The following is a 26,003-nucleotide window of genomic DNA, read 5'->3' on the forward strand; positions in this document are numbered from 1 at the left end:
GCCATAGCCTCTTTACAGAAAGCAAACGTCATCATTCCAGTGCCCCTGGAACAGCACGGCAAAGGTTTCTATTCAAACCTTTTTGTCGTTCCCAAAAAAGATGGCTCTGTCCGCCCTATCTTGGACCTCAAACGGCTGAACAAATTCGTACGGATTCGAACTTTCCGAATGGAATCATTGAGACCAGTACTAGCCGCCATGGAACCTGGAGAATTCCTAGCTTCCACAGACGTTCCAGATGCTTATTTACACATTTCTATATGTGTCTCTCATCAACGGTTCCTTCGCTTTGCCGTAGGACACCGTCATGTCCAATTCAGGGCCCTCCCCTTTGGGCTGGCCACTGCACCTCGGGTCTTCACAAAGGTCATGGCGGCCGTCATGTCCATTTTACACCCCAGAGGCATCCTGGTCGTTCCCTATTTGGACGACCTTCTTGTCAAAGGGAGCTCTCTTCACGTTTGCTCAGAAAGCGTGCAGATTTGCCTAGACACGCTGTCAAGGCTAGGGTGGCTTATCAACTTCAACAAGTCATCCCTCATTCCTCATCAGCGCATCACCTTTCTAGGTATGCTGATAGACATGGCTCAGTCCCGGGTTTTTCTTCCAGAGGACAAGAGGTCTTCCCTGATCCAGGCCACCCAATCCCTCCGCTCTCGCCATCACACATCCCTTCGGAATGGAATGAGAGTGTTAGGCAAGATGGTGGCGGTCATAGAAGCCGTGTCCTTTGCCCAATTCCATCTGCGCCCTCTACAACTGGATCTTCTATCTTCCTGGGACAAGAATCCAGCTTCCCTGGACCGGTCAGTCCGCCGATCTCGGTCTGCGCTCAGCTCCCTCGTCTGGTGGACTCAAGCCTCATCCCTATCTCAAGGGAAGTCCTTCCGCCCGGTCCACTGGCAGGTAGTCACGACGGATGCCAGCCTGATAGGCTGGGGGGCGGTATTTCTCCACCACACTGTTCAGGGACGCTGGCCTCCTTCCGAGCGCTCTCTGCACATCAATGTTCTGAAGATCAGAGCCATATTTTTGGCCCTTCAGAATTTTCAACCCTTACTATTGGGCCTCCCTGTTCGGATCCCGTCAGACAATGCCACGGCCGTGGCTTACATCAACCGTCAGGGAGGAACTCGCAGCGATGAAGGAAGTATCCAGGATTCTTCTTTGGGCAGAGAAGCACATCCCCATTATTTCAGCTGTCCATATCCCAGGGGTAGACAACTGGGCCGCAGACTTTCTCAGCAGGTAAGGTCTAGCGGCAGGGGAATGGTCCCCCCACGATGAAGTGTTCCATCAGATCACTCTTCGTTGGGGACTCCCGGATGTGGACCTTATGGCGTCTCGAATGAATGCCAAAATACGTCCCTTCATATCTCGGTCGAGAGACCCGCTAGCGCTCTGCTCCGACGCCCTAGTCTTTCCATGGTCGCAGTTTCGCCTGCCCTACATCTTCCCTCCGTTTCCTCTCATTCCGAGAGTAATCAAGAAAATCAAAGCGGAGGGAATCCCGGTGATCCTCGTGGCCCCGGACTGGCCCAGGAGAGTCTGGTATCCAGAGCTCCTCCAACTTCTCAGCAACACTCCCTGGCGTCTTCCCGACTGCCCGGATCTTCTGTCGCAAGGTCCAATATTCCACCAGAATACAGCACAGCTGCATTTGACGGCGTGGCGCTTGAATCCCTGATTCTAGCCAAATCGGGTCTTTTCTTCCAGGGTAGTTCATACCATGCTTAATGCTCGGAAGCCTTCCTCCGCCAGCATTTACCACAGGACCTGGAAGACCTATCTTTCCTGGTGTGACCGTCATAATCGGTCGCCCCTGACCTTTTCAATCCCTAATGTTCTTGCTTTTCTGCAAGACGGTCTGGACTTGGGTTTTGCTCTCAGTACCCTTAAAGGACAAGTTTCTGCCTTGTCGAATTTTTTTTTTTTTTTTTCCCCCAGAAGCAGCTGGCTTCTCGCCCTCAGGTCCGTACCTTTCTTCAAGGGGTAGCGCATTTGGTCCCTCCTTATCGCCACCCCTTAGATCCCTGGGATCTGAATCTGGTTCTGGGAGTCCTTCAACTGCCTCCTTTCGAACCTCTGAGAGAAATCTCTCTCCAGCGACTGTCTTGGAAAGTTGCCTTTTTAGTCGCTATTAACTCTATCAGGCGAGTGTCCGAACTGGCAGCTCTTTCCTGTCGCTCACCTTACCTGATATTCCATCATGATAAGGTGGTCCTTCGGCCTTCCCCCCGCCTTCCTTCCGAAGGTCGTATCCTTTTTCCACCTGAACGAGGACATTGTGTTGCCGTCATTCTGCCCGGCCCCGGTCCACTCCTTTTGAGAAAGCCCTTCACACTCTCGATCTTGTCAGGGCTCTGCAGATCTACATCTCCAGAACAGCGCTGTTGAGCAAGTCCGATGCCCTCTTCGTCCTCCCAGTAGGACACAAAAAGGGCAACCCAGCGTCTAAATCCACGATTTCTCGATGGATCAGGACTGCCATCTGTGAGGCATACAAAGCAGGAGGTGCCGTTCCCCCTCAATCTGTGCGGGCCCACTCTACACGAGCAGTGGGTGCCTCCTGGGCTATCCGCCATCAGGCTTCGGCGGCCAAACTTTGCAAGGCCGCTACCTGGTCCAGTGTGCACACGTTCACAAAATTCTACAGAGTGCATACGCTTGCCTCCGCGGATGCTGCTCTTGGAAGACAAGTCCTTCAGGCGGCAGTGGCCCATTTATAAGTGGCCACTGCTCGGTTCTTGACAGTGTTTTGATGTGTTCACTATAGTTGTTAGTCAGCTCTTAGTCTGATGTTATACACTGTTAATAGTTCAGTTCCCACCCAGGGACTGCTTTGGGACGTCCCACTGTCTGTGTCCCCCAATGAAAAGGCGAGAAAGGAAAGGACATTTTTGTGTACTCACCGTAAAATGTCTTTCTTGGAACCTTTCATTGGGGGACACCGCTCCCGCCCTTGTGGTTTTGGTTGTCCTTTTCCTACTGCTTTTACACCAAACTGAGCTAGTTCCCGCCTAGCTGGAGTTATATGCTGTGGTAGGAGGAGTTAACTCTTTTTTTAAACCTAGTGTCAAGCCTCCCCTGGAGACAACATATAACCCACTGTCTGTGTCCCCCAATGAAAGGCTTCAAGAGACATTTTACGGTGAGTACACAAAAATGTCCTTTCTTTCTAGTTAAAAGCCTATCAATTTACCGGACAGTTAGAATCCAGCAATAATTAAAAACAGCCTTTGACCGATGGCAGGAGTGCTCATCCAACTAAGGAGTATCTCTGTGATCCAAGTTTCCTCATAAACCTTAGACACCTTTACATTTTTTTTTATAATGCATTGTATGTATGATGTGGATTAAAATATTTCTGTAGTAAGCGTTCATTAAAATTAATACAATTTCTCTTCTGTAACCTGCATGTCTAACATTACACTGGAAGATGCTTGATTTTATTAAGTCTCAATCCTGACAGCCTGCTTAGTCTCTAGAACATATCTCTCCTCTCTGAATGAAATCTGACTAGTTATTTGAACCATTCCCAGATATTGAGGCATTTGTTGATTTATAATATATTTATTTGCAGGACTGATGAATGTTTCATTGAGGGATTATTTTATTGTCTCCTATTAAGTGTATGGATATTTTAGGTTTGGTGAACTTTTAACCCTATATTATATTATTCTTGTAGTAACAGTCAAATGTTTTTGGACATACCAGTTCATGCAATGGCTTTCTTCGTTCTTCTTTGAATATGTACAGTAGAGACCAAACGTTTGGACACACCTTCTCATTCAAAGAGTTTTCTTTATTTTCCTGACTCTAAAAATTGTAGATTCACATTGAAGACATCAAAACTATGAATGAAAACATGTGGAATGAAATACTTAAAGTGTGAAACAACTAAAAATATGTCTTATATTCTAGGTTCTTCAAAGTAGCCACCTTTTTGCTTTGATTACTGCTTTGCACACTCTTGGCATTCTCTTGATGAGCTTCAAGAGGTAGTCATCGGAAATGGTTTTCCAACAGTCTTGAAGGAGTTCCCAGAAATGCTTAGCACTTGTTGGCCCTTTTGCCTTCACTCTGCGGTCCAGCTCACCCCAAACCATCTTGATTGGGTTCAGGTCTGGTGACTGTGGAGGCCAGGTCATCTGGCGTAGCACCCCATCACTCTCCTTCTTAGTCAAATAGCCCTTACACAGCCTGGAGGTGTGTTTGGGGTCATTGTCCTGTTGAAAAATAAATGATGGTCCAACTAAACGCAAACCGGATGGAATAGCACGCCGCTGCAAGATGCTGTGGTAGCCATGCTGGTTTAGTATGCCTTCAATTTTGAATAAATCCCCCAACAGTGTCACCAGCAAAGCACCCCCACACCGTCACACCTCCTCCTCCATGCTTTACTGTGGGAACCAGCCATGTAGAGTCCATCCGTTCACCTTTTCTACAAAGACACGGTGGTTGGATCCAAAGATCTCAAATTTGGACTCCTCAGACCAAAGCACAGATTTCCACTGGTCGAATGTCCATTCCTTGTGTTCTTTAGCCCAAAGAAATCTCTTCTGCTTGTTGCCTGTCCTTACCAGTGGTTTCCTAGCAGCTATTTTACCATGAATGCCTGCTGCGCAAAGTATCCTCTTAATAGCTGTTTTAGAGATGAGAAGGTGTGTCCAAACTTTTGGCCTGTGCTGTACATTGTAGATTCAGACTGAAGGCAAGCATACCATGAAGAAACACATGTGAAACAAACCACAATATGTGTTAAGCCTTGGATTTCTAAATGTACCCCCTTTTATTCTGATAACAGCTCTACGCACCATTGGTATCTTCTCAAGCAATTATTATTTATTATTATAGCGCTATATATTCCATGGCGCTTTACAAGTGAAAGGGAGTATACTTACAACAATCAATAACAATACAAAACAGACTGGTATAGGAGGAGAGAGTACCCTGCCCGCGAGGGCTCAGTCTACAGGGAATGGTTGATGGTACAATAGGTGAGGACAGAGCTGGTTGCGCAGTGGTGTACTGGACTGAGGGTTATTGTAGGTTGTAGGCTTGTTGGAAGAGATGGGTCTTCAGGTTCTTTTTGAAGCTTTCTATGGTAGGGGAGAGTCTGATATGCTGAGGTAGAGCGATCCAGACTATGGGGGAGGCACAGGAGAAATCTTGTACGCGATTGTGGGAAGAGGAGATAAGAGAGGAGTAGAGAAGGAGATCTTGTGAGGATCTGAGGTTGCGTGCAGGTAGGTACCAGGAGTCTAGGTCACAGATGTAAGGAGGAGACAGGTTGTGGATGGCTTTTTATGTCATGATTAATGTTTTGAACTGGAATCGTTGGGCAATGGGAAGCCAGTGAAGGGATTGGCAGAGTTGCAATTTCATCAGGTGGTCACCTGGAATGGCTTCCAACAGTCTTCAAGGTGTTTCTAATGGTGCTGAGCACTTGTTGGCTACCTTGCCTTCAGTCTACTGTCCAATCCCATACCAAAGCTTTTATATACCTGAGCATCATGGAAAATATTATTTTACTTATTGTTGCCCTATGACATTATTGGCTTTCTCCTACTGAAACAAGCAATATGTATCATAAGAAAGCTAAACATATGTCAAGCTAAGGTGAACGTTGTTTATCAGCTCTTCTTCATTTTGGTTGTGTGATTTTAGTTGGGTGAAACATTTCCTGAGAAATGTAGACTGAAGTATTTTTTTTGAGCTGGCCAGAATGCTGACAAGGTCACAAACAAGTAGAATAATGTCTACGTTGGTAGGTACATTTTGTGACAACTCCCCCAGGTTTAGACTGTTGTAAGCAAAATGCAAATAGAACCTTAGTCATTCATATGGGGACTTTAAACACTCCCTAACCTTGTCCATTTTCTTTAATAGTCCATGTAGCTCAAACTTAATGGAGTTAAGGATTCTGCTCATTTAAAAGATTAAATTAAACTGGAGATTTCTGCCAAGAAATAAGTGGGCAAAGAACCAGCACAAAACATAAGATGTACAACGCTTGAAGTGCATTGGACATTTGGCTTATTTCCAGTGCAAAACATGAACAAAAACAAAGTGTAAGAAATTCAGTTTATTTTCTGCAAGTGCAGTAAGGGTTCTTAGTCTTACCAAATGTGTATAGTTAACCCCTTTACATGTACAGTTCTGCTTGGCAGAGGATGAATGGAGAGGCCTTAGGAGCTGAGCTTGCCCCATTCCTGACAGATGAAGGCTGTGTTATTCAGTCATTATCTACCTTAAACAGCTAAGAGTTAGAGAGCTCCAACCGCGGCTGTTATTCTGGTAAATACCGCTGTCATTTTATCACAGCATCATTTATCATGCGTGTTCCAGGGGGTGGATTGCTTTTAACTGCTCATCGGCACCCCCGTAACATGATCATATGGTGTCAATGGGTTGCCATAATGCCAAGGGGTCTACTGAAGACCCCTCGGTGCCTGTCATGATGCTACTTCTGTGAATGCCAGCTTCTGAATGGTATTCATAGGAGTCTGTGATTTCTGCTATATAGCAATACTGTGGTAATGCTGTATATAATACAAGTGATTGGATGAGGTTAAAATCCATGAAAAGGACTAAGAAATACAGTAACATTTGGGGGAAAAAAGGGGTGTATATGTATGTACGTACGTGTGTGTGTGTGTGTGTATGTATGTATGTATGATATATATATATATATGTATGTGTATGTATATATGTATGTATGTATGTATATGTGTGTGTGTATGTATATATATAATGTATATGTGTGTAATATATGTATGTATATGTATATATATAATGTATATGTATATGTGTGTGTATAGATAGATAGATAGATAGATAGATAGATAGATAGATAGATAGATAGATAGATAGATAGATAGATAGAGAGAGATATATATATATATATATATATATATATATATATATATATATCTCTCTAATAAAAACCTCGCAAGGCGCCCTTTTTTCCTACACTTAAGATGAAGGTTTAAAAAGATCTGTATAAAAATATAACCTTAACCTGATCGGTAAACAGTGTACAGAGAAACAAAAAAACTCATACAATTCCGGAGTTTCAATTTTCTTTTTTTTTTCTTTTGTCTCCACAACTCTTCAAAAAATTTCAATAAGATACGATCAAAATGTCATATCTACCCCAAAATAGTGTCCAAATAAACATCAGGTCAACCTTCAAAAAAGAAGCCTTCACTAAGCTTCATCAACCTCCAAAACTTTGTGGGTGTCCAAAAATGGCGACACTGGCTTTTTTTTTAATTTAGTTATATTTTTACAATGTTTTAATTCACCACTTACCGTATTTTTCGGACCATAATACGTTTTATTTCCCCCCCCCAAATGTTGGGGGAATGTGGGGGGTGCGTATTATGGTCTAAATGTGGTTGAGGGGAATGAGGGTGCTGCGGTGGAGCGGGTCATAGGGGCACGAGCAGGCTGCAGCAGCGCCTGCCGTGACCACGTGGGCCCACTCATTACATATGCACGCCCTCCTCCCGCCCATCTCTCAGCACTGAAGCTGACGCTGACAGGTGGGCGGGGTGATGGGCGGGGGGTGCGCGCGCACTAACAGCCGGCCGCATGATCACCCCTGGCAACTACAGCCTGGAGTGATCATGCTCGGCTGCAGGGTGGATTTGATTTTAAATCTAACTGATTTTAAATCACTATTTAAATCACGATTTAAATCACTAGTCAGTAAGGCTTGATTTAAATCAGTGATTTAAATCAAAGTTTCTACCTAAACTAGTTCTTGCTACTTTAACATGCAAGTAGATGAAGATTTTTAGAATCACTTTTTATATTCCTTTTTTCTCCCCAGTTTAATGGGTTAATCATTCATATTTGGACACCACTGTTCTGTTGTACTTAGGAAGGAGAAAAATAATCCTGACCTTAATAACAATTTAAACAGATTTATTCAACTGAAACAATAACAACATTACAGCATAAGTTATTTGCTTAAACATCCATGTTTGTTAACTAATTTGGATAAACAAAATATATATATATATATATATATATATATATATATATATATATATATATATATATATATATATATATATATATATATATATATATATATATATATATATATATATATATATAATTTTAAGAAACTTAGACTGTCAGCCCACCCGACACATGAAAAACTTAAATACTACTGTCCCTGCTGTCCTCTGTAGCTCACTTGTCGTCATCTTCATCATCATCTTCTTCTTTGTTCCTATTTATAATCTGGAAAAGAAAAACAAGCTTTCCTCCTTTATTGGGTCCCAACCGATTTCTCAATTTAGAATGAATGAGTCCAAAGGAAGAGAATATTCTTTCAACGCCTGCAGAAGAAGCTACTGCTGTTAAAAGTGAAATCATTACTTGAACAGTCTCTAAATCCAAGCGCTTAAGTGACTTCCACCAGTTTACTGGTGTGACCTTCCTTAAAATATCTTCAGCAAACATATATTTCTTGAATGGTTCCCCCTTAGCTCTGAAGTTTATTATAGTTGGCGTTAAAGATGGATGATTGCTGGATACCCATGTCATAGCTAACTCCTCTTCCTTAGCACTTAGGTTTTGACCCTGATATTGGATATTGACAATATTTGCCAAAAAATGAGCTGGAGTCAGTGCTTGTCCCATTCGTTTGTTTACTGCTTGTAATTTAATTCTGTCCATGTGTAGTTCTGTTTTTAATTGTTCACTCAGTTCCTTCCAAATTTCAACAGCATCCGCAATAAAACAGCTATTTTTCTGTATTTTGTTTAAAGCTTGAGAGATGGGTTTCAGGAAGCTCAGCATATGTTCAACATTTCTCTTAAGCCCAATGTTGAGGATTTTGGCCGTGACAGTGCCATCTATTTTATCTCGATTTTCTTCACAAAGTGTCATCAGAATAGGCCAGTTTTTGATATACTGCTCAGAACAGTCCACCACAGAGTTCCATCTAACATCTTGTGGGAGCGTTAGCTTGGTTCCACCCATCCTTTTCAGAGCTGCTGCAGCAAAATGATTATTACGGAAGTATTTAGCAATTTCAACAACATTAGCCTTTATTTCTGGAACACTTAAATCTTTGGTTAAGAGGTGCAGCAAATGAGCACTGCAACCATATGTTATTAGCAGCTTTGTATTCCCTCCCTGCTCTTCTAAATCTCTTCTCATCTTGGATACGTTTGCAGCATTGTCAGTGACCAAACTGCGTACTAGACATTTGAATTTTTGCTCACATGTCGTTATAGCTTTTACTGCCACTTCTTGTAAGTATTCTGCTATGTGTGCATTTCCTGACGTATCAGTTGTTTGTGTAAGGAAGACTTTACCTTCTTCTGTTGTTATACATGCACATACAATAGGATCATTGTGGACATTACTCCACCCATCAATACTTGGGTTTAACAATTTTACCCTCCAGAGCTGTTGCACATTGCTCCATTTCTCTGTCATACACTTGATCCAGCAGTTTCCCTGCAACATCAGCTCTGCTGGGTGGACTGTATCCTGGTCTCAGTGACTGAACCATATTAATGAAATGTGGGTTCTCAGTCAGACGGAAAGAAGAGTTCGTTGCATAAATAAACTGGGCAATTTTTTCATCAACTCTTTTTCTAATCTGCTAGTTCTTATCACAAACCTATCTATGGTGGTTCCAGGAGGTAAAGGTTTTTTCTTCCTTTTGGGTGATGGTGATATGTGGCTGTGGGTGTCTGATGATGATGCTGCTGCTAATGAAGCACTATCCTGGATGGATAACTCTGAAACTGTAGAACAGGATGATGGTGATCTTGGAGGTGGATAGTTTCCAGAATCCATGAATTCCCCTAAACAAAAAAAGTCAATGCTGTTATTTTATTGTTTACTATACAATTTCTGCTTATTGTACACAACACATCACTGCCCCTGCCCCAAAAGGAATATTTGTTTTTCTTCATAACTGTACCAAATGACAGTAACATGCAGTAATAATAAGAAATATAATTTTTCTCACACATGACAGTTCAGCCTTTAGAAATAGGATTCAATAAAAATGTTTACCAACCTGAAGATCCTGCCTGTTCAGAAGTGTTTCTTTGGTCATCTTCATCACCGCACTTCTCGTGATGTTGCCTCATTCGCGCCACCAGGCCTTGCATCTCTTTGTTGCATCGTTTGCATTTTGCACGCATGCCTGCCTTACCGATAGGCGAAGGAGCTTCATTAAAATATTCCCAAACTGGGTCTCTTTTACGGCCTGCTGCCATTATAAGGAAAGAATGTAATAAACCTCAGATCGTACACACAAACAGATCCAGACTTGTCTGTCTGTGGCTATGCTGCAGTATTATGCTCAAAGTTTCACTTTCATTTTCTTGTCTGCTTGCCCTTCCTCCTCCTCACACTTAGATTCACATTCTTCTTGTGTTGTGCAGATCTATTCCACTCCAAACAATCAGAAACATATTGTCTAACTTCTTGGACTTGGCAATGAAGGGGTTGATTCTGTATTCATAGTTTTGCAGAACAATAGGATTAAGGTCTTTTTCTCAACTCTGTTCATGTTGTAATATTTTTGCCGTGAAGAAGAGGCTGGGACCTCTGTTCTACTGAGTGAAACAACTCTGCTTTATCTCATGATGGAAGAACCTTTTGGATGGTAAAATATTTTCCTCAAAAAGCAGTTTATTGAAAAAAATCTGATTTAAATAAAAAAAATCGCCTCAGGCTGTGTGGAGACTAGCGGCGCTCACAGCGATGACGTCATCGTTGTGCGCACGTGTCCACGCGCAGCCGTAGCCGGCAGACAGGAGGACATCGCGATGCTGTAGGGATCGTGACTGGCTCCACACAGCGCCGCCGGCACAGACGGGAGCAGGAGCCATGCTGCGTGGAGCGAGGAAAGGCGAGTACAGTATAAACGTTTTTATTTATTTTTTTTGTGTGCCACAGGATGCCGGACATATAGCAGGATGATGGCGTATATAGCAGGATGATGGCGTATATATCAGGATGATGGTGTGTGTATATAGCAGGATGGGGGTATAGAGCAGGATGGGAGCACATACCAGTATGGGGATACATAGGAGGATGCGGCCATATGCCAGGATGGAGTATATAGCAGGACAGGATGGGGTATATAGCATGATGCGGCCATATACCAGGATGAGGTATATAGCAGGATGGGAGCACATACCAGGACGGCAGTATATAGCAAGATGGGGTTATACCAGGATGAGGTGTGTATGTATGTATGTATATATATATATATATATATATATATATATATATATATATATATATATATATATATATATATATATATATATATATATATATATATATATATATATATATAATATATACATACATACCCCCTCCCCCGTATATTCGGCTTATAAGACGCACCCCCTACTTTCCCCCCAAATTTGGGGGAACAAAAGTGCGTCTTATAAAGTGAAAAATACGATATATAGATATATATATATATATCTATATATCGTATTTTTCACTTTATAAGACGCACTTTTGTTCCCCCAAACTTTGGGGGAAAGTAGGGGGTGCGTCTTATAAGCCGAATATACGGGGGGGAGGGGGTGTGTATGTATGTATGTGTGTAGATATAGATATAGATATATAGATAGCAGGGTCCGCTCTGGGGGCAGGTGGTCGCTGCGGGCGGCTGCGTTAGATCTCCTGCTCCCGCTCATATAATATGCACCGCTGAAACCGCACCGCAGTGACGGGCTGGGGCAACAGTGCATATTATATGAGCCTGCGTCCCACTGTGATGGCACATGGCCCCCATGCTGCTGCTCATCCTAAAATTAAAAAGCTTTACTTACCTCCTCCATCTTTTCTCCCCGGTGTCCCTGCTTCCACTGTGATCAGGCACACAGATGAAGTCACTCTGCTGTGCCGATCACATGACCGGCACCAAGAACCAGGAAGTGGAGGAACAGAAGCACGGAGGGAGACAGGAGGGAGATCAGCGCTGGAGGAGGTAAGGAAAGAGTGTTTTATTTTACTATGGGCAGCAGCATGGGGGCAATATCTAACACAGGCGAACATGTGCAATCCATAGGGGGCCATAGGCAGCACAGGGGAACGTATTCAATCCATAGGGGGCCATAGGCAGCATAGGGGACTGTGTGCAATCCATAGGGGGCCATAGGCAGCACAGGGGAATGTGTGCAATCCATAGGCAGCACAGGGAAATGTGTGCAATCCATAGGGGGCCATAGGCAGCACAGGGGAACGTGTGCCAGCACAAGGGGGCTATATTCAATATAAGGGGGCCATATCCAGATTAAGGGGGCTAATTTTAGGATGGGGCTATGAGGGACATATACCCTATATGATTTGTTAGACGGACACTGGCACTATAAGATGGACCCCATTTAACATTAAAAAAAAATCTGTTTTCCTTCACCAAATTTGGGGGTGCGTCTTATAATCAGGTGAGTCTTATAAAGTGAAAAATACGGCACACACATATATATATATATATGTATATGTATATATGTATGTATATGTATATATATATATATATATATACTGTATATATTGTAAAGTTTGCATCATTACAAAGGTAGGGCATGTGGTCAACAATATCAAATAATTAACCCATACAGTGGCTTCTAATGGTGCTCACTTCTACAAAATCTTTGAGAAATCAGGTTGATAGTTAATAAAATCTTTACTCCACTTGTTTTTTTTCTGCATTTTTATGAAAAAAAGGTAAGAAGCCTGATGTGACCTTTCTTTCTTATGTATTGTGTTGACTTGACTGAATGGAGCAAATGCATGCATTATCTAGGATATATTGAATTCTAACTTCCTACAATTGTTTTTTGTGTCAGCCTGATTTCTTTTTGTCTTTTTCAGATTACATAAAAGCGCTGTGTTTTTTATTTGACTACTGGATTACGAACATCTTGCCAATAAAGACAAATCCCACAAAGTAATTATTATTAAAAGACTTTGTGTTGTTATATACAAACTTCACTTCCATTTTCCTAACTGTCTTGGACTCAGATGCTGGAGCCATGCCTTCCTTTTTTTATGGATGAATGACAATTATGACAAATTTATTTCCTAACAGCCTATTGACTCATGATAAGGACAGCTGGCTCCTGATTTTTGTTTTGGAGATCCTAGGACAGCAAACAATACTATTGTGTTCACTTTAATGTGAATCTGAGAGCAGCATGATGTAAGCAAAGAGACCCTGAATCCAACGACGTATCACTTAGCTGGTATTGAAAGGAAATTTCAAGTCCCAAAGAGACAGAGTCTGGAAATACAAACTTATGATGACCTTTGACACATTCAGAGCAGGAATGAATGTGTCACATGGATTTATGTCTTTTTACATCAGTTAAGAAATGTGTTCCTCAGAGCATGTGGGGGCATCACAGCCCGGACCAGACACACTAATCAGAGGACAATAAAACGTTCACACTGCTTATCTATGAACTACAACAATATTTATGGCCACAACAGTGCACCCTTGCCATAGTGATAGTTCTGCTTCACATAACGTGTCTTAAGGTGGTGTCACACACAGCGACGACGACAACAACGACGTCGCTGCTACGTCACCATTTTCTGTGACGTTGCAGCGACGTCCCGTCGCTGTCGCTGTGTGTGACATCCAGCAACGAGCTGGCCCCTGCTGTGAGGTCGTTGCTCGTTGCTGAATGTCCTGCTTCATTTTTTCGTCGTCGCTCTCCCGCTGTGAAGCACACATCGCTGTGTGTGACAGCAAGAGAGCGACATAATGAAGCGAGCAGGAGCCGGCGTCTGGCAGCTGCGGAAAGCTGTAACCACGGTAAACATCTGGTAACCAAGGGAAGACCTTTCCCTGGTTACCCGATATTTACCTTTGTTACCAGCCTCCGCCGCTCTCAGCTGCCAGTGCCGGCTCCTGCTCTGTGCACATGTAGCTGCAGTACGCATCGGGTAATTAACCCGATGTGTACTGTAGCTAGGAGAGCAAGGAGCCAGCGCTAAGCAGTGTGCGCGCGGCTCCCTGCTCTCTGCACTGTGACATGTAGCTGCAGTACACATCGGGTTAATTAACCCGATGTGTACTGTAGCTAGGAGAGGAGGGAGCCAGCGCTAAGCAGTGTGCGCGGCTCCCTGCTCTCTGCACATGTAGCGACGTTATGATCGCTGCTGCGTCGCTGTGTTTGACAGCTAAGCAGCGATCATAACAGCCACTTACAAGGTCGTTGTCGCTATGTGTGAACCCAGCTTTATTTACTGCCACATTCTATGTCCTGTTGTGTATAAATGTGACTCTTCAGATTTTGTGTTATACTGAGCCCGATGAAGAGACCTGAGTAGTCTCGAAAACTTGCTATTATTACCATCTTTTCAGTTAGCCATTAAAAGGCTTCAACTACTGAGGACTCTCAGTTCATTTAAACAAACTTTTTTTTATCTCTATTGGCTAACACAGTACAAGATATATTTTACCTGTTTAAAAACACAGTGATTATGATGTTGTACCCAGTTTTCCCATGCTGTAGTCCTGATTCCTGCATCAACATACAGCTGTAGCTCACTTTGTTGCCTTAAAAGTTAGGCATACGAAAACAAAAATCAAGGCCTCATACATGGGCAGATCAAATATTGCAGTTATCTTGAAGACTGTAATACATAAGGACAAGAGCTCTTTGCTCTGTTAAATAAAAGGGGATCTTGAGAGAACATTAGTGATGAAATCTGCACTCTTGGGGTATAAGGGATGGGTTGACCCATAATGTGCCTTTCTATTTATCTTATGTGGTTCACCGGTAAATAAGTGTCTTGGGTTTCTTCACTGCAGCAACCAGTTTCTTTGTTTATCAGATTTAAGCATTGAGACAGAAAACTGCATTTGTTTTCTCCTATGGTTAGTTTTTTGAGCTAGACTGAGCAGCCTTTGGTGTACGTGTTTTATTTGTTTTGTCTGGACTCACTGATTCATTCACAAAGGTCTGCTGTCTATTTTCAATGCAAATATGACTGGCATAATGGTATCCTGCAATGCCTGTATTCTATCAACTCATTCCTTAAAATATCCACTTTGTGCTTCTCTGGGTGAAGCCTGAATGTAAGGAAACCTGAAGAGAATAAGATAATAACTTCTCAAGGAGCAGGGCCAGAGGTGACACAGATCGCTGCAGCTCTCCGAAGACATAGTGATGACTCTTCGGTAAAGAATAAAAGTCTCCAACAGTTACACAAAAGGAACAATCTTCTAAACCTGCTCAAGATTTGACACAGGCAACAAAGCTGGTGTGAGTAAAATCATACCTTTTCATTGTATGTTAAAGCTATAACAATAGAATAAAGATATGTGCGTAGAAGCCGATCTATTTACTTCTCGCCTCCCTGATAGTTCTAATTTACAAAGTTATCGTTCCCTTTTTATAGTTTATTACCAAAGCTGCTAAAATTTCCTAAATTGTCTTTCTTTTTTTTACAGAACTCACATTATTTCTTAATATAAATTTAGTGATTATCTTTGGCTGTTCCTGGGCGGTCACATATCCCATGTTGATTAAGTCACATCCATACCTCGTAAATACTTGGGGCTGAATAAAAAGAGCAGTGTGGGTTTTTTTTTTTTTTTTAAATAAACTGTAAATTACCCTATTTTTCAGATTATGAGACGCACTTTGCCTCTTAACATTTGGGAGGAAAATGAGGGGTGCATCTTATCACCCAAATATTGCTTACCGTGAGGGGGTGGAGAGGGCTAGCAGGAGACAGGGGCAATGCTGCTGGGGCTGTGCTTGGGGCTGCTGGCAGCCGCTGTGCTGGGTTGGTGAGGCAGGAGCCATCCTAGGTCGATGGTGTGGCTTCATATAATGGTGCCCAGTGCCTACGCAGATGGAGCTCTCAGCTCAAGATCTCATCTGCGCACGCACCGCCTCCAGCCCAGCAGCGGACTTAAGGAAAATGGCACCCAGAGGTGGTGGGTGCGCATATGAGATCTTGGCTTGTCATTGAGCCGACAGCTCAATCTGCGCACATGCGCCATTATTTGAAGCCGTACTGCCGACCTAAGGTTGGCCATTGCTTCACTGCCCCCCAGCATAGCAGCCCCAGCACAGCGCCAGCAGTCCCCTGCACCTAAGGATAGCCCCTGCCTCACCTCACCGCCCCCAGCACAGCGACCTACCGCAGTTTCTGGATCTTGTTTGCCTCAATCCGCCCACAGCGAGCATCTGGGACACCTGCTCCACCACCACCCATGCGTCCTTTAACCCTGCTACACCACCGCTGCCGCCCCCCTCTGGTAAGACACCACCAGTTTATAAAATGGACCCCTTTTTTACTTTTTTTTATTTTATTTTTCTTTCTAAATTTGGGGTGCGTCTTCTAATCCGATGCTTTTTATAAACTGAAAAATATGGTATATGGTTTTGATTACCTGCTACAGGTAAGAATACATTTTATAATAATTCCTATCGTGACCTGTATTAGCAGTAGCTGCTAGCCATCATACTGAATTTGTTCAATATTAAGTGATAAAAATTAACTTAATTCTGCTCATTATTTTATATTTAGTCTGTTGGTCAGCTTTCCTCTCATGGAGCAATGTAAGATGGTAGTCGAGTTCCTATTCCTGAAGATACCAAATGTGGTGTTAAGTATATACATATGTGATAAGATATAAAGTAATATTATCTAGAAATGTATAGTGTAAGCTATTGTAATGTATAAGATGTAGCAGAGTAGAGAATGTTACTATGTAGAGGTGTAGCAGTATTGAAGATGTAATGTACAGTATGTGTATTGGTATAAGGTGTAATGTTATGGAGTATATAATGTTATAATGTATAATGCTTAATAAGGTATTACTAGTGTTACAGGTTCAGGTGAAAAGTTAAATCTGCCCGGTGACAGTTGGGATTCTAGGATTAGCCAATAGGGAAAGAGCTACTGCTGAGGGAGAGAAACGGTTGCTGTGGAAACGTCAGTTAGGGCCCAACCTGTGACAGAGACAGACGTCAGGTCTGAGGAGCAGCAGAGCCGCATGATATGGGTGACAAGAAAAGAGGGAGCCCATTACATAGAATAGTGTGACCGAGGAAAATAAGGAATGAGTGACAGAGAATGACAAGTCCTGGTCCAAGACACAGCGGGACAAGGAACGACGTGAGTGCTTTAAGCAGGTGTCCCTGAGGCGTCTTGAGTAGCTGGGTCCAGCCACATTGGCAAAACAGGGAAAAGACGTGGAACTGCTTGAGGAGGAGAATGTCTTCCAAGGACTGTGATGTGATACTTGGCTGGGTAGTGTGGAAAAGAAAAGGACTTATGGAGGTTGGAACAACTGAACTGAAGGTTGTGTGCTTAATGATCCTTTGTGACACTGAAACATGTAAGAAGATTTATTTATGTGCACTATCTAATGTACATTGGTGTTGACAAGTTTATGTTCAGTAAAATGACATTTTTTATGAACTTGTGGTCTCTCTCAATGAACTGTGCACCACCTGGTCCTGGCCGGCCCAAACCATCGGCAACATGCTGCCTGCAAAGGCGTATCGCCTCCAGAGTGCAACACCACACACCCAGCCAGGACTTCCATTTTCATACAGCGTGCCGGGGTGCGGCAGACAAATACTTCATCCACGACTACCACCCTGCGCCACGTTATCACTCCATGGGAAAATTCATAAATCATATAATGATAGAGTTGGAAGGGACCTCAAGAACCATCGGGTCCAACACCCTGCGAGTGCAGGCTCTCTTAAATCATCCCAGCTATATGTTTATCCAGTTTCCATTTTGAAGATTTCCATTGAGGAAGAGCTCACCACCTCCCGTGATAGCCTGTTCCACTCTGTGACTGCCCTCCACTGTTAGAAAGTTTTTCCCAATGTCTAATCAGAATCTCCTTCCTTTAAGTTTCATCCCATTGCTTCTTCTACTTCCTTGTGCTAATGAGAATAGGGTAGTTCCCTCTGCACTGTGACATCCTTTCAGATATATGTAGACTGCTATTAAGTCTCCTCTCAGCCTTCTCTTTTTCAAACTAAACATCCCTGGTTCTTTTAGCCGTTCTTCATAGGACATGGTTTGCAGACCTTCTACCATCTTGGTTACTCAACTTTGGACTTACTGCAATATATTGATGTCTTTCTTGAATTAGGGCGCCCAGAACTGTACACAGTATTCCAGGTGGGGTCTGACCAGGGCAGAGTATAGGGGAATTATTACCTCTCTTGATCTAGACTCAATGTTTTGTCTTGATACATCACAGAATGTTGTTGGCCTTTTTAGCTGCAGCTCTGCATTGTTGGCTCATGTTGAATCTGGGATCCACTATTATGCCCAAGTCCTTTTCCCTGATGCTATCACCTACTATTCCTCCCATGCTATATATGCTTTTTACATTTCTTTTAGCCAGATGTAGGACTTGCATTTGTCCCTGTTAAAAACCATTCTGTTCTCCTCAGCCCATTCTTCGAGTGTGTCTTTTTTTTTTAAATCAGATACTTTTTTATTAAAACAGAGTACATACAACAGAATAACAAATTGGCATCCAAATTAAATTTATCACATCTATTACCCCTTTAACTCCCCCTCCCCCACCCCGGCAGCAACACTTCTCCCCGATACTACATCCCATATAGTACACACTTATAATACCCTTCAACTGTAGTATAGAACCATCCCGTTGTGCAGGAGGAACAACTAGTAACACAAATAAAACAAAACATACACATCAGAGGTCTCAGACGGCTATCCCCGTCCCATATCAGTTTACTGGTCCATCACTCGTCCTATCCGCATTGCAGCCAAGGAGACCAGAGCTTCTCAAACATTTTAACATTCCCCCTTCTTTCATACACTCCCCGTTCCAGCTGAAGAATACACTTCACCCTTTTAATGTACTCTCCCCTGGTCGGGGGCTCTTTTTTAATCCAGGACCTGGCGATTAGCTTTCTTGCCGCATACAGCAGCCTAGCAATGACAATTTTCATAGTATTTTCCACCCCAAGCTCCTCAACATATCCCAATAGGCATATCACTGGTTCCCTGGGGAGGACACACCCATATGTTCTTCCTATCTTGTGGATAACCTTAGTCCAAAAGGAGACCAGTCTCGGACAAGACCACATCATGTGAAAAATACCTGCGTCAGATCCCTGACACCTTGGACACTCCGAATTCCTTTTCAACCCCATTTTAAACATCAGTAAGGGAGACCTATATACCCGGTGAATCACGTATAGGTGAGACAGTCTGGCCGGTTCGCTCATGGAAAGTTTAGGGACATACGCCAGGATACTCTCCCACACCTCCTCCGTTATCGGCCCAACTTCCTCCTCCCATTTAGATTTAGTTTTAATTGGGTATTCTAACAGAAAGGTATGTAGTATATCTTTATACGTGCCAGAAATGATCCCTTTAGTGCTTCCTCCGCCCTTACACACATACTCCAGTACCAGGTCAGTCTGTATGGCCACACTTTGTTTAGCCGCTTGGGCTGCAATCGCATGTTTTAATTGTCTGTAGTGGAGCCAGCCGGACGCCGGTAACTGAAACTCACTCTAACTGCGGGAACGATTTCACAATTCCTCCGTCCAATATCTGATGCATGTATATTACACCCTTGCGTCTCCACTCCTCAATATTCCCCATTTTCTGAATCTCCGGGAGATTACTGTTATCCCAGATAGGTGTAAACTTGGTTAACCGGGTCACCCCTCTCACCCTTTTCAGCCTATCCCAGGTCTTATTTATAAGTGCCATTGTAGGAGATGTTCTACCCAGGAGCCCCACCGCACCATCCTCTAGTCCCATTACCAATGGACTTCTACCCACTATGTATTCCAGTACTTCTTTAATGCCCCCATCTTTCTCTCGATCAGACCAACCCCTGAGGTGTTGACATTGCGCCGCTATATAATACAATTCCGGATTTGGGATTGCTAGACCCCCCTCATCCTTCGGCCTTTGTAAAGTCTCTAATCGCACCCTAGGCTGCTTTTTACCCCACACCAGGTCCCTAAACAGCGAGTTTATCCCTTTAAATCTTTTCCTTGAAATACAAACAGGGGCATTGTGCAGTATGTATAGGAGTTTAGGCATTACTACCATCTTTAGTAAATTAACCCTTCCAACAACTGACAAATGTAGCTTGTTCCAGGCATCCACCTTGGTTCTCAATTTTTTAAGGAGCGGCCATAAGTTCACCTGTATGTATTTTTCTACTGGCAGAGATATCTGGATACCTAGATATTTAAATTCGTCCACATTCTTCAATTTGTTAGCCCCAGTATCCTCATTTGTCCAGGCTACTTCCCCATCCACCTTAAAGAGGCTCGATTTAGACCAATTAATGGTCAGTCCCGAAACTTCTCCAAATTTCTCTATTATCTGCATGGCATGATCCAATGAGGCTGATGGATCCCCCAAGAAAAGTAATAAATCGTCAGCATAAAGAGCTATTTTCTCCTCTAAATGCCCATACTTAAATCCATGGATCTCCTTTGTTTTCCTAATGGCCGCCGCCAGAGGCTCTATTGCAATAGCAAATAGGAGCGGCGATAGTGGGCAGCCCTGTCTCGTTCCCCGGTGCAACTCAAACGCTGAGGAGGTCATACCGTTAACTCTAACTTTAGCAGTAGGCCTATTATACAACAGCTGCACCCACTTTACAAACCGTGGGCCAAAACCCATATGCTGCAACACTTTCCACAGATACCCCCACTCAACACTATCGAACGCTTTCTGGGCATCTAACGAAGCGATCACCCTCCGGCCAGGGTTGTCAGGCGGCAACTGTAGATTAAGGTACAATCTCCTGATATTAGCAGCTGTCGACCTATTGGCCATGAACCCTGATTGGTCCATATGGATTAGGTTAGATATAACTCCAGTCAGCCGGTTTGACAACACCTTAGCCAGAAGCTTCACGTCCGCTGTTAATAACGAGATGGGTCTATATGAGTCTGGAAGCCTCGGATTTTTATCCTCCTTAGGAATTACTACTATTATTGCTTCTCTCATAGATTCAGGCAATACACCTTCCCCCTCCGCCACCTCAAAGACTTTCAATAGTTTGGGTAATAGGATTTCTTCTAACTGTTTATAAATTTCAACTGGTAGCCCGTCTGCTCCCGGTGCCTTGTCATTGCTCATGCCATGCAGAGCGCCCTCCAGTTCATCAATAGTAATAGGTGACTCCAGTTTATCTCTATCCACCACAGACAACACAGGAAGCTCACCTCGCTCAAGAAATGAGTCCACCTCTTCCACCCTCATCTCTCCGCTAGAAGAATATAGCGTGCGATAGAAATCTTTAAAGACCTCAAGGATCGCCTCAACCTCAGTGACCTGTGTCCCCTCCACCGTGTCCATACCATGCACAAATGAACTACTCCTTTGAGCTGCAGCTATGACCGATAATAGATGACCAACTTTTTCCCCCTCCTCATAAAAAAGCAATTTTTGGAATGCCTGCTTCCTTACCGCCTTCTCCAAAAGCATCTTATTAACCTGTTCATGCGCCTGCCTAAGATTTTGCTTCGCGTCCGTAGTAGTACTCCGGATTGCTTCCAGCTCTGCCTTATCTAAGGCCTCCAGCCTATCTTTCTCATCCTGCCTCGTCTGTGTTTTACGTTTACAGATATCCCTGAACAGGAGCCCCCTGAGGTATGCCTTCATCGCATCCCATACCACCAGCGGACCAGTGCTACCCTCGTTGTGGATAAAGAAATCCCCAAGATCCCGTTCTATATTCCCCATATTAATATGACGGATCCATGCTGGATGAAGCTTCCACTCTCCCCTCCTTCCCCCTGTCAGGGTTCCCCGTCGTATGGACACTAGAATTGGGCTATGATCTGAAATCACTCTTGTCAGATATTGCACGTCACTTATCATTGCATCCATCAGATCACTAGCTAGAGCCATGTCAATGCGGGACAGAGTGTTATGTGAAGCCGAATAACAAGAGAAGCAGGATACCCTCCCATTCCTCACTCGCCAGGCATCCACCATTCCAAGTTCCCCAATAAGAGTGCCAAACGAAGTCATACAACTATCCTGAATACCTGGAGGTCTACTACTCCTATCCCAGTACAGGTCTATCACATTATTGAAGTCCCCCACCAGTAAAAAAGGGATTACTCCCCCCTTCTCAGAGAACTCCCTTATCTCCCTTAGTTTGGTGCACTTATATGGAGGTGGTATATATATTGCAGCTATACACATGAGTCTGCCAAATATTTTACACTTGACGGCCACACACTGTCCCTCTTTATCCACATACACTTCTATCTCTTCATATTGCACAGAGTTATGGATCAGCAGTGATACACCCCTTGCATAGTTGGAAAAGGTGGAGTGATAGGCCTTCTGCACCCATCTCCTATTTAAAACATGTGTTGTCTCCTTTGTTATATGCGTTTCTAGTAGACATATTACTGACGGGTTCTGGTCTTGAACATATTTAATTATTGCCGCTCTCCTAGACCTATCTGATAACCCTCTAATATTCCAACTCAACACCTTAATTCTATCCCCCATTATCCCACCCAGTAAAACCATCAAACCTTGTAGTATCTCCCCATGCTGCCTCTACCCTACCCCTTTCCCCCCTCCCCCCCTGCTCCCCTCCCCTCCTACTCCCCACCACTTCCTGTTTTCGAGTACTCCCGTGAAGCATCGGGTTTTCCAAACCTGGTCCATAATCCCTACTAAATTCCCCCCTACCTCCCTCGCCTTCCCCTCTTAGACACATTTTAAAACTCGTCCCTTTTCCAACAATTCTCCACTCCCCCCCTTTCTATGTATAATCATATTCCACTCAATATTCAATATTCAACCAATATAACAGTAAAATGGCGAACAGTAATTAAACTGGAATCTCAAATTGTAAATACCCCCACCGCGCCAAATTAGGCAGTCCCCATGTCCTGCGAAGCTCACATCAAACCCTTCGCATTCCCCCTGCATACTACCTCAATCCCAAAGGGAAGGAGAAAAAAAAAAAAAAGGAAAAAACAAGAAGGGTCCCCTGTAAGCTCCTAAGGATGTTGTAGAGCCTCAGCCGGCCTTCTCCAACACACTGCAGATTCAGACAGTCAGCTCATTCCTTCAACCGGATCCGCTTTTCGTTTGCGTCCAACCACTGCATGGCTTCCTCTGGAGTTGTAAAAAAGTGCACCCGCTCCAACGCCGTCACTCTTAGCTTTGCCGGGAACATCATTGAGTATTGCACCCCCATCTCTCGCAGGCGCCTCTTTACTCCTGTAAAAGTCATACGTAGCTTTTGAACAGAAATGGAGTAGTCCGGGTATATGGAAATTCTCTGGCCGTCAATCATAAGATCCTCCATGTCTCTTGCCTTTCGCAGTATAGTGTCCCTGTCTCTGTAGTTGAGGAGCTTGGCTAGCATAGTGCGAGGGCCCCTGCCTGCTGGTTGTGGCTGCATCGGGACTCTGTGTGCACGTTCCACAGCATAGAGCTTGGATAAGACATTAGCACCCATTTTCCCCCTGAGCCAGTCTTCTACATATTCAGTGGGGTTTCTTCCTTCCGCTTTCTCAGGGATGCCGATAATTCGGATGTTATTTCTTCTAGAGCGGTTCTCTAAATCATCATTTTTTGCCGTGATTTCAGCTATCTGCTGTGCAAATGTTTTTTCAGAATTTTGTAGTTTTGTAATATGATCCTCTGTTATCCCCACTCTCTCCTCTACAGCCGTTGTTCTCAGGTCTGCTTTCTTGAGGTCTTTCTTAATGTCAGCAACCTCTGCCTGTAATCCCTTAACTTGCTTCGTCAGGGAAGTCAGAGCCTCTTTACAAAAAGACACCACTGCAAAAATGTCCTTTAAAGTGGGGTTTTCTGGAGCCTGGTCTGCACTATGTGCTTCCTCTACTTCTCCTGTCTTATCTTGCTGCTGTTCACCATCCCCCATCTCATCAGAGCTGGCATTGTCTTCTCCCTCCTCACCTCTCGCAATAGGGTCACCATATGCGAGAAAAATTCTTTAAAATTTAACTTTTAATTAAATTATTCATAAAAATGAGGATAATCCTCACTGACAAACAAACAAACAATACAAGAATAGGTTTGGCCCCTCCTACTTTTCAAGAGTTCAATGCAAACCACAAGTAGACTATTACCGCTAATATAAAGTGGAACTTTTTGCCCATAAATCAGGTGCCAGTTTCATAAAGTCCACTGATAAATAAAGAATTGGAATTATCTCACCAAATTCTGATATACCACATATTAAATTCGAATGGGTTCAGGCATCCTCCTGGCGGAACCTCATGATTATGAAATTGTACCTCCCAACGCGTTTCGTTAGAAAAGCAAACTCATCAGGGGAGCTTATAATTGTGGCAATTACATCTCAGATCTCATAAAAAATGAGTCCAAAAAGTTCATCATATGCTGAAACAAAACATATATAGAGTAACAATAAGTATCAGCATATCAATGGTTAATCACACAATCATATGTGGAGAAACTCACCAAAGATCATAGACTCAAAACAGGAGTCATATGTGCGGTCAATCCAATTCAGGTCCCACAAGCCATGGACCTCACTTGCAATGGCATGCTGAAATACATTTATAGATAAACAGACATCAGCATGTCAGGAACGATTCATTCCATGACAGCATGCAGACAGAGCAGGGGGACTCACCACATGGCAGGAGCGGCCGTGCTTCTCGCTCTAACAAGAGAGCCACCGCAGACTGTCAGGGTTTAAATGTTCCCACCCTGCACCAGCGTGTGACGTGGTTTCCGCCCATTCCGGTCACATGACCGCAGAGGAGCACACCACGTCATGATGTTTACACTGTAGCCGTGGTGATGTGCACCTCCCCTCAGCAAGTCATGTGACAGAACGTCACACAAACAAGGGAAACAGCCCGATATTAAACTCCAGGCACACAGTATCATTCCGGCTTGCATGCAGATTCAAAGAATCGTCCAATCCTCCAGCATTCATTCACAAGTAATCACTAGGAGGGTATTGTTTGTAAAGAACAGACTGCTCATGACTCAGTGATTTATATCCGCTTATTTTGAACAGTCGGTTTCACCAGTGTATATCACAAGCAGTATAATGGTGATTGCATACCATACTCAAAAGGTCACAGCCATACCACCACAATAATCAAAGACATGCCCGTGGAGAACAAAAGCCCCACTTTAGAAGGATGTCACCCAGAAATATGGGGACCTCAAAAAAGCTCAAAATCAATATTATACTCAAAGGGCAAAATAGCAAAGGGGCTCCGATGGATATCATGGATATCCTCAAGTTTTGCCTGACACACAATGTTTTTTCCTTTGATGGCCACACCTTCCACCAGCTCAGGGGCACAGCGATGGGGAGCCCCTGTGCCCCGTCGTACGCAAATCTGCTCCTGGGCTGGTGGGATGAAACAATGGTCTTCAGAGAGGACCGTGAGTCCATCAATGAGAACATCGGAATCTGGTATAGATTCATTGATGATATTTTTATGGTGTGGAAAGGCAATGAAGCTGGACTAAAGAGGTTTATGGATGATTTGAATAAAAACGACTTGGGTCTCTTTTTCACTTTTGAGATGAATAAGTCAAAATTATCCTTTTTGGACCTTTTGATCGAGAAAGACTCGGGAGGCAACCTGGTAACGAGTACTTATCGTAAACCGACTTCAACTAACTCGTTACTAAAATGGGAAAGCAGTCACCCCCTGAGTTTGAAGAGGGGCATCCCTAAGGGACAGTTCGCCAGAATTCGGAGGAACTGCTCTGATGAATTGCATTTCAAAAACCAGTCTAAAGATCTAGAGAAAAGATTTCTTGAAAGAGGATATCCAGAACAAGTGATAAGTAGAGCGGCTGCTGACATAAAGAAGGTTAAGAGAACAGATCTTCTATACCCCCCTAAAAAATTGGTGAAGGACGAGGGCAGGGATGTGATGAGATTTATAACAACTTTCAACAATGGAGCGGGGGATGTAAGAGACATCCTTGAGAAGTATTGGCCC

General features: G+C 43.5%; 1 protein-coding gene and 1 long non-coding RNA gene across 3 annotated transcripts in view; one reads left to right on the plus strand and one right to left on the minus strand.

Annotated features, from left to right (window-relative positions):
* The window catches only part of ERICH1 (glutamate rich 1), an 81,772-nt gene extending 64,355 nt beyond the window's left edge, over positions 1-17,417 (plus strand). Inside the window, exons 6-7 of one of the 2 annotated variants that reach the window (XM_075340332.1) lie at positions 12,880-12,955; positions 15,088-17,417. In XM_075340332.1, coding sequence (XP_075196447.1) covers positions 12,880-12,955; positions 15,088-15,262 — 251 coding nt within the window. In that variant the 3' untranslated portion in view covers positions 15,263-17,417. Of the gene's footprint in view, positions 1-12,879 lie in introns of both variants that reach the window. The other variant, XM_075340331.1, reaches the window with a different exon arrangement.
* Positions 17,418-24,050: 6,633 nt separating this feature from the next.
* Positions 24,051-24,745, minus strand: LOC142295366 (uncharacterized). Its single transcript, XR_012751440.1, has 3 exons — positions 24,665-24,745; positions 24,490-24,577; positions 24,051-24,408 (listed from the first exon to the last, which is right to left on the minus strand). It is a non-coding gene; the product is annotated as an uncharacterized LOC142295366 (long non-coding RNA).
* Positions 24,746-26,003: the final 1,258 nt, after the last annotated feature.

This window comes from Anomaloglossus baeobatrachus, chromosome 3 (assembly GCF_048569485.1).
Source record: "Anomaloglossus baeobatrachus isolate aAnoBae1 chromosome 3, aAnoBae1.hap1, whole genome shotgun sequence".
NCBI classification, from domain to species: domain Eukaryota; kingdom Metazoa; phylum Chordata; class Amphibia; order Anura; family Aromobatidae; genus Anomaloglossus; species Anomaloglossus baeobatrachus.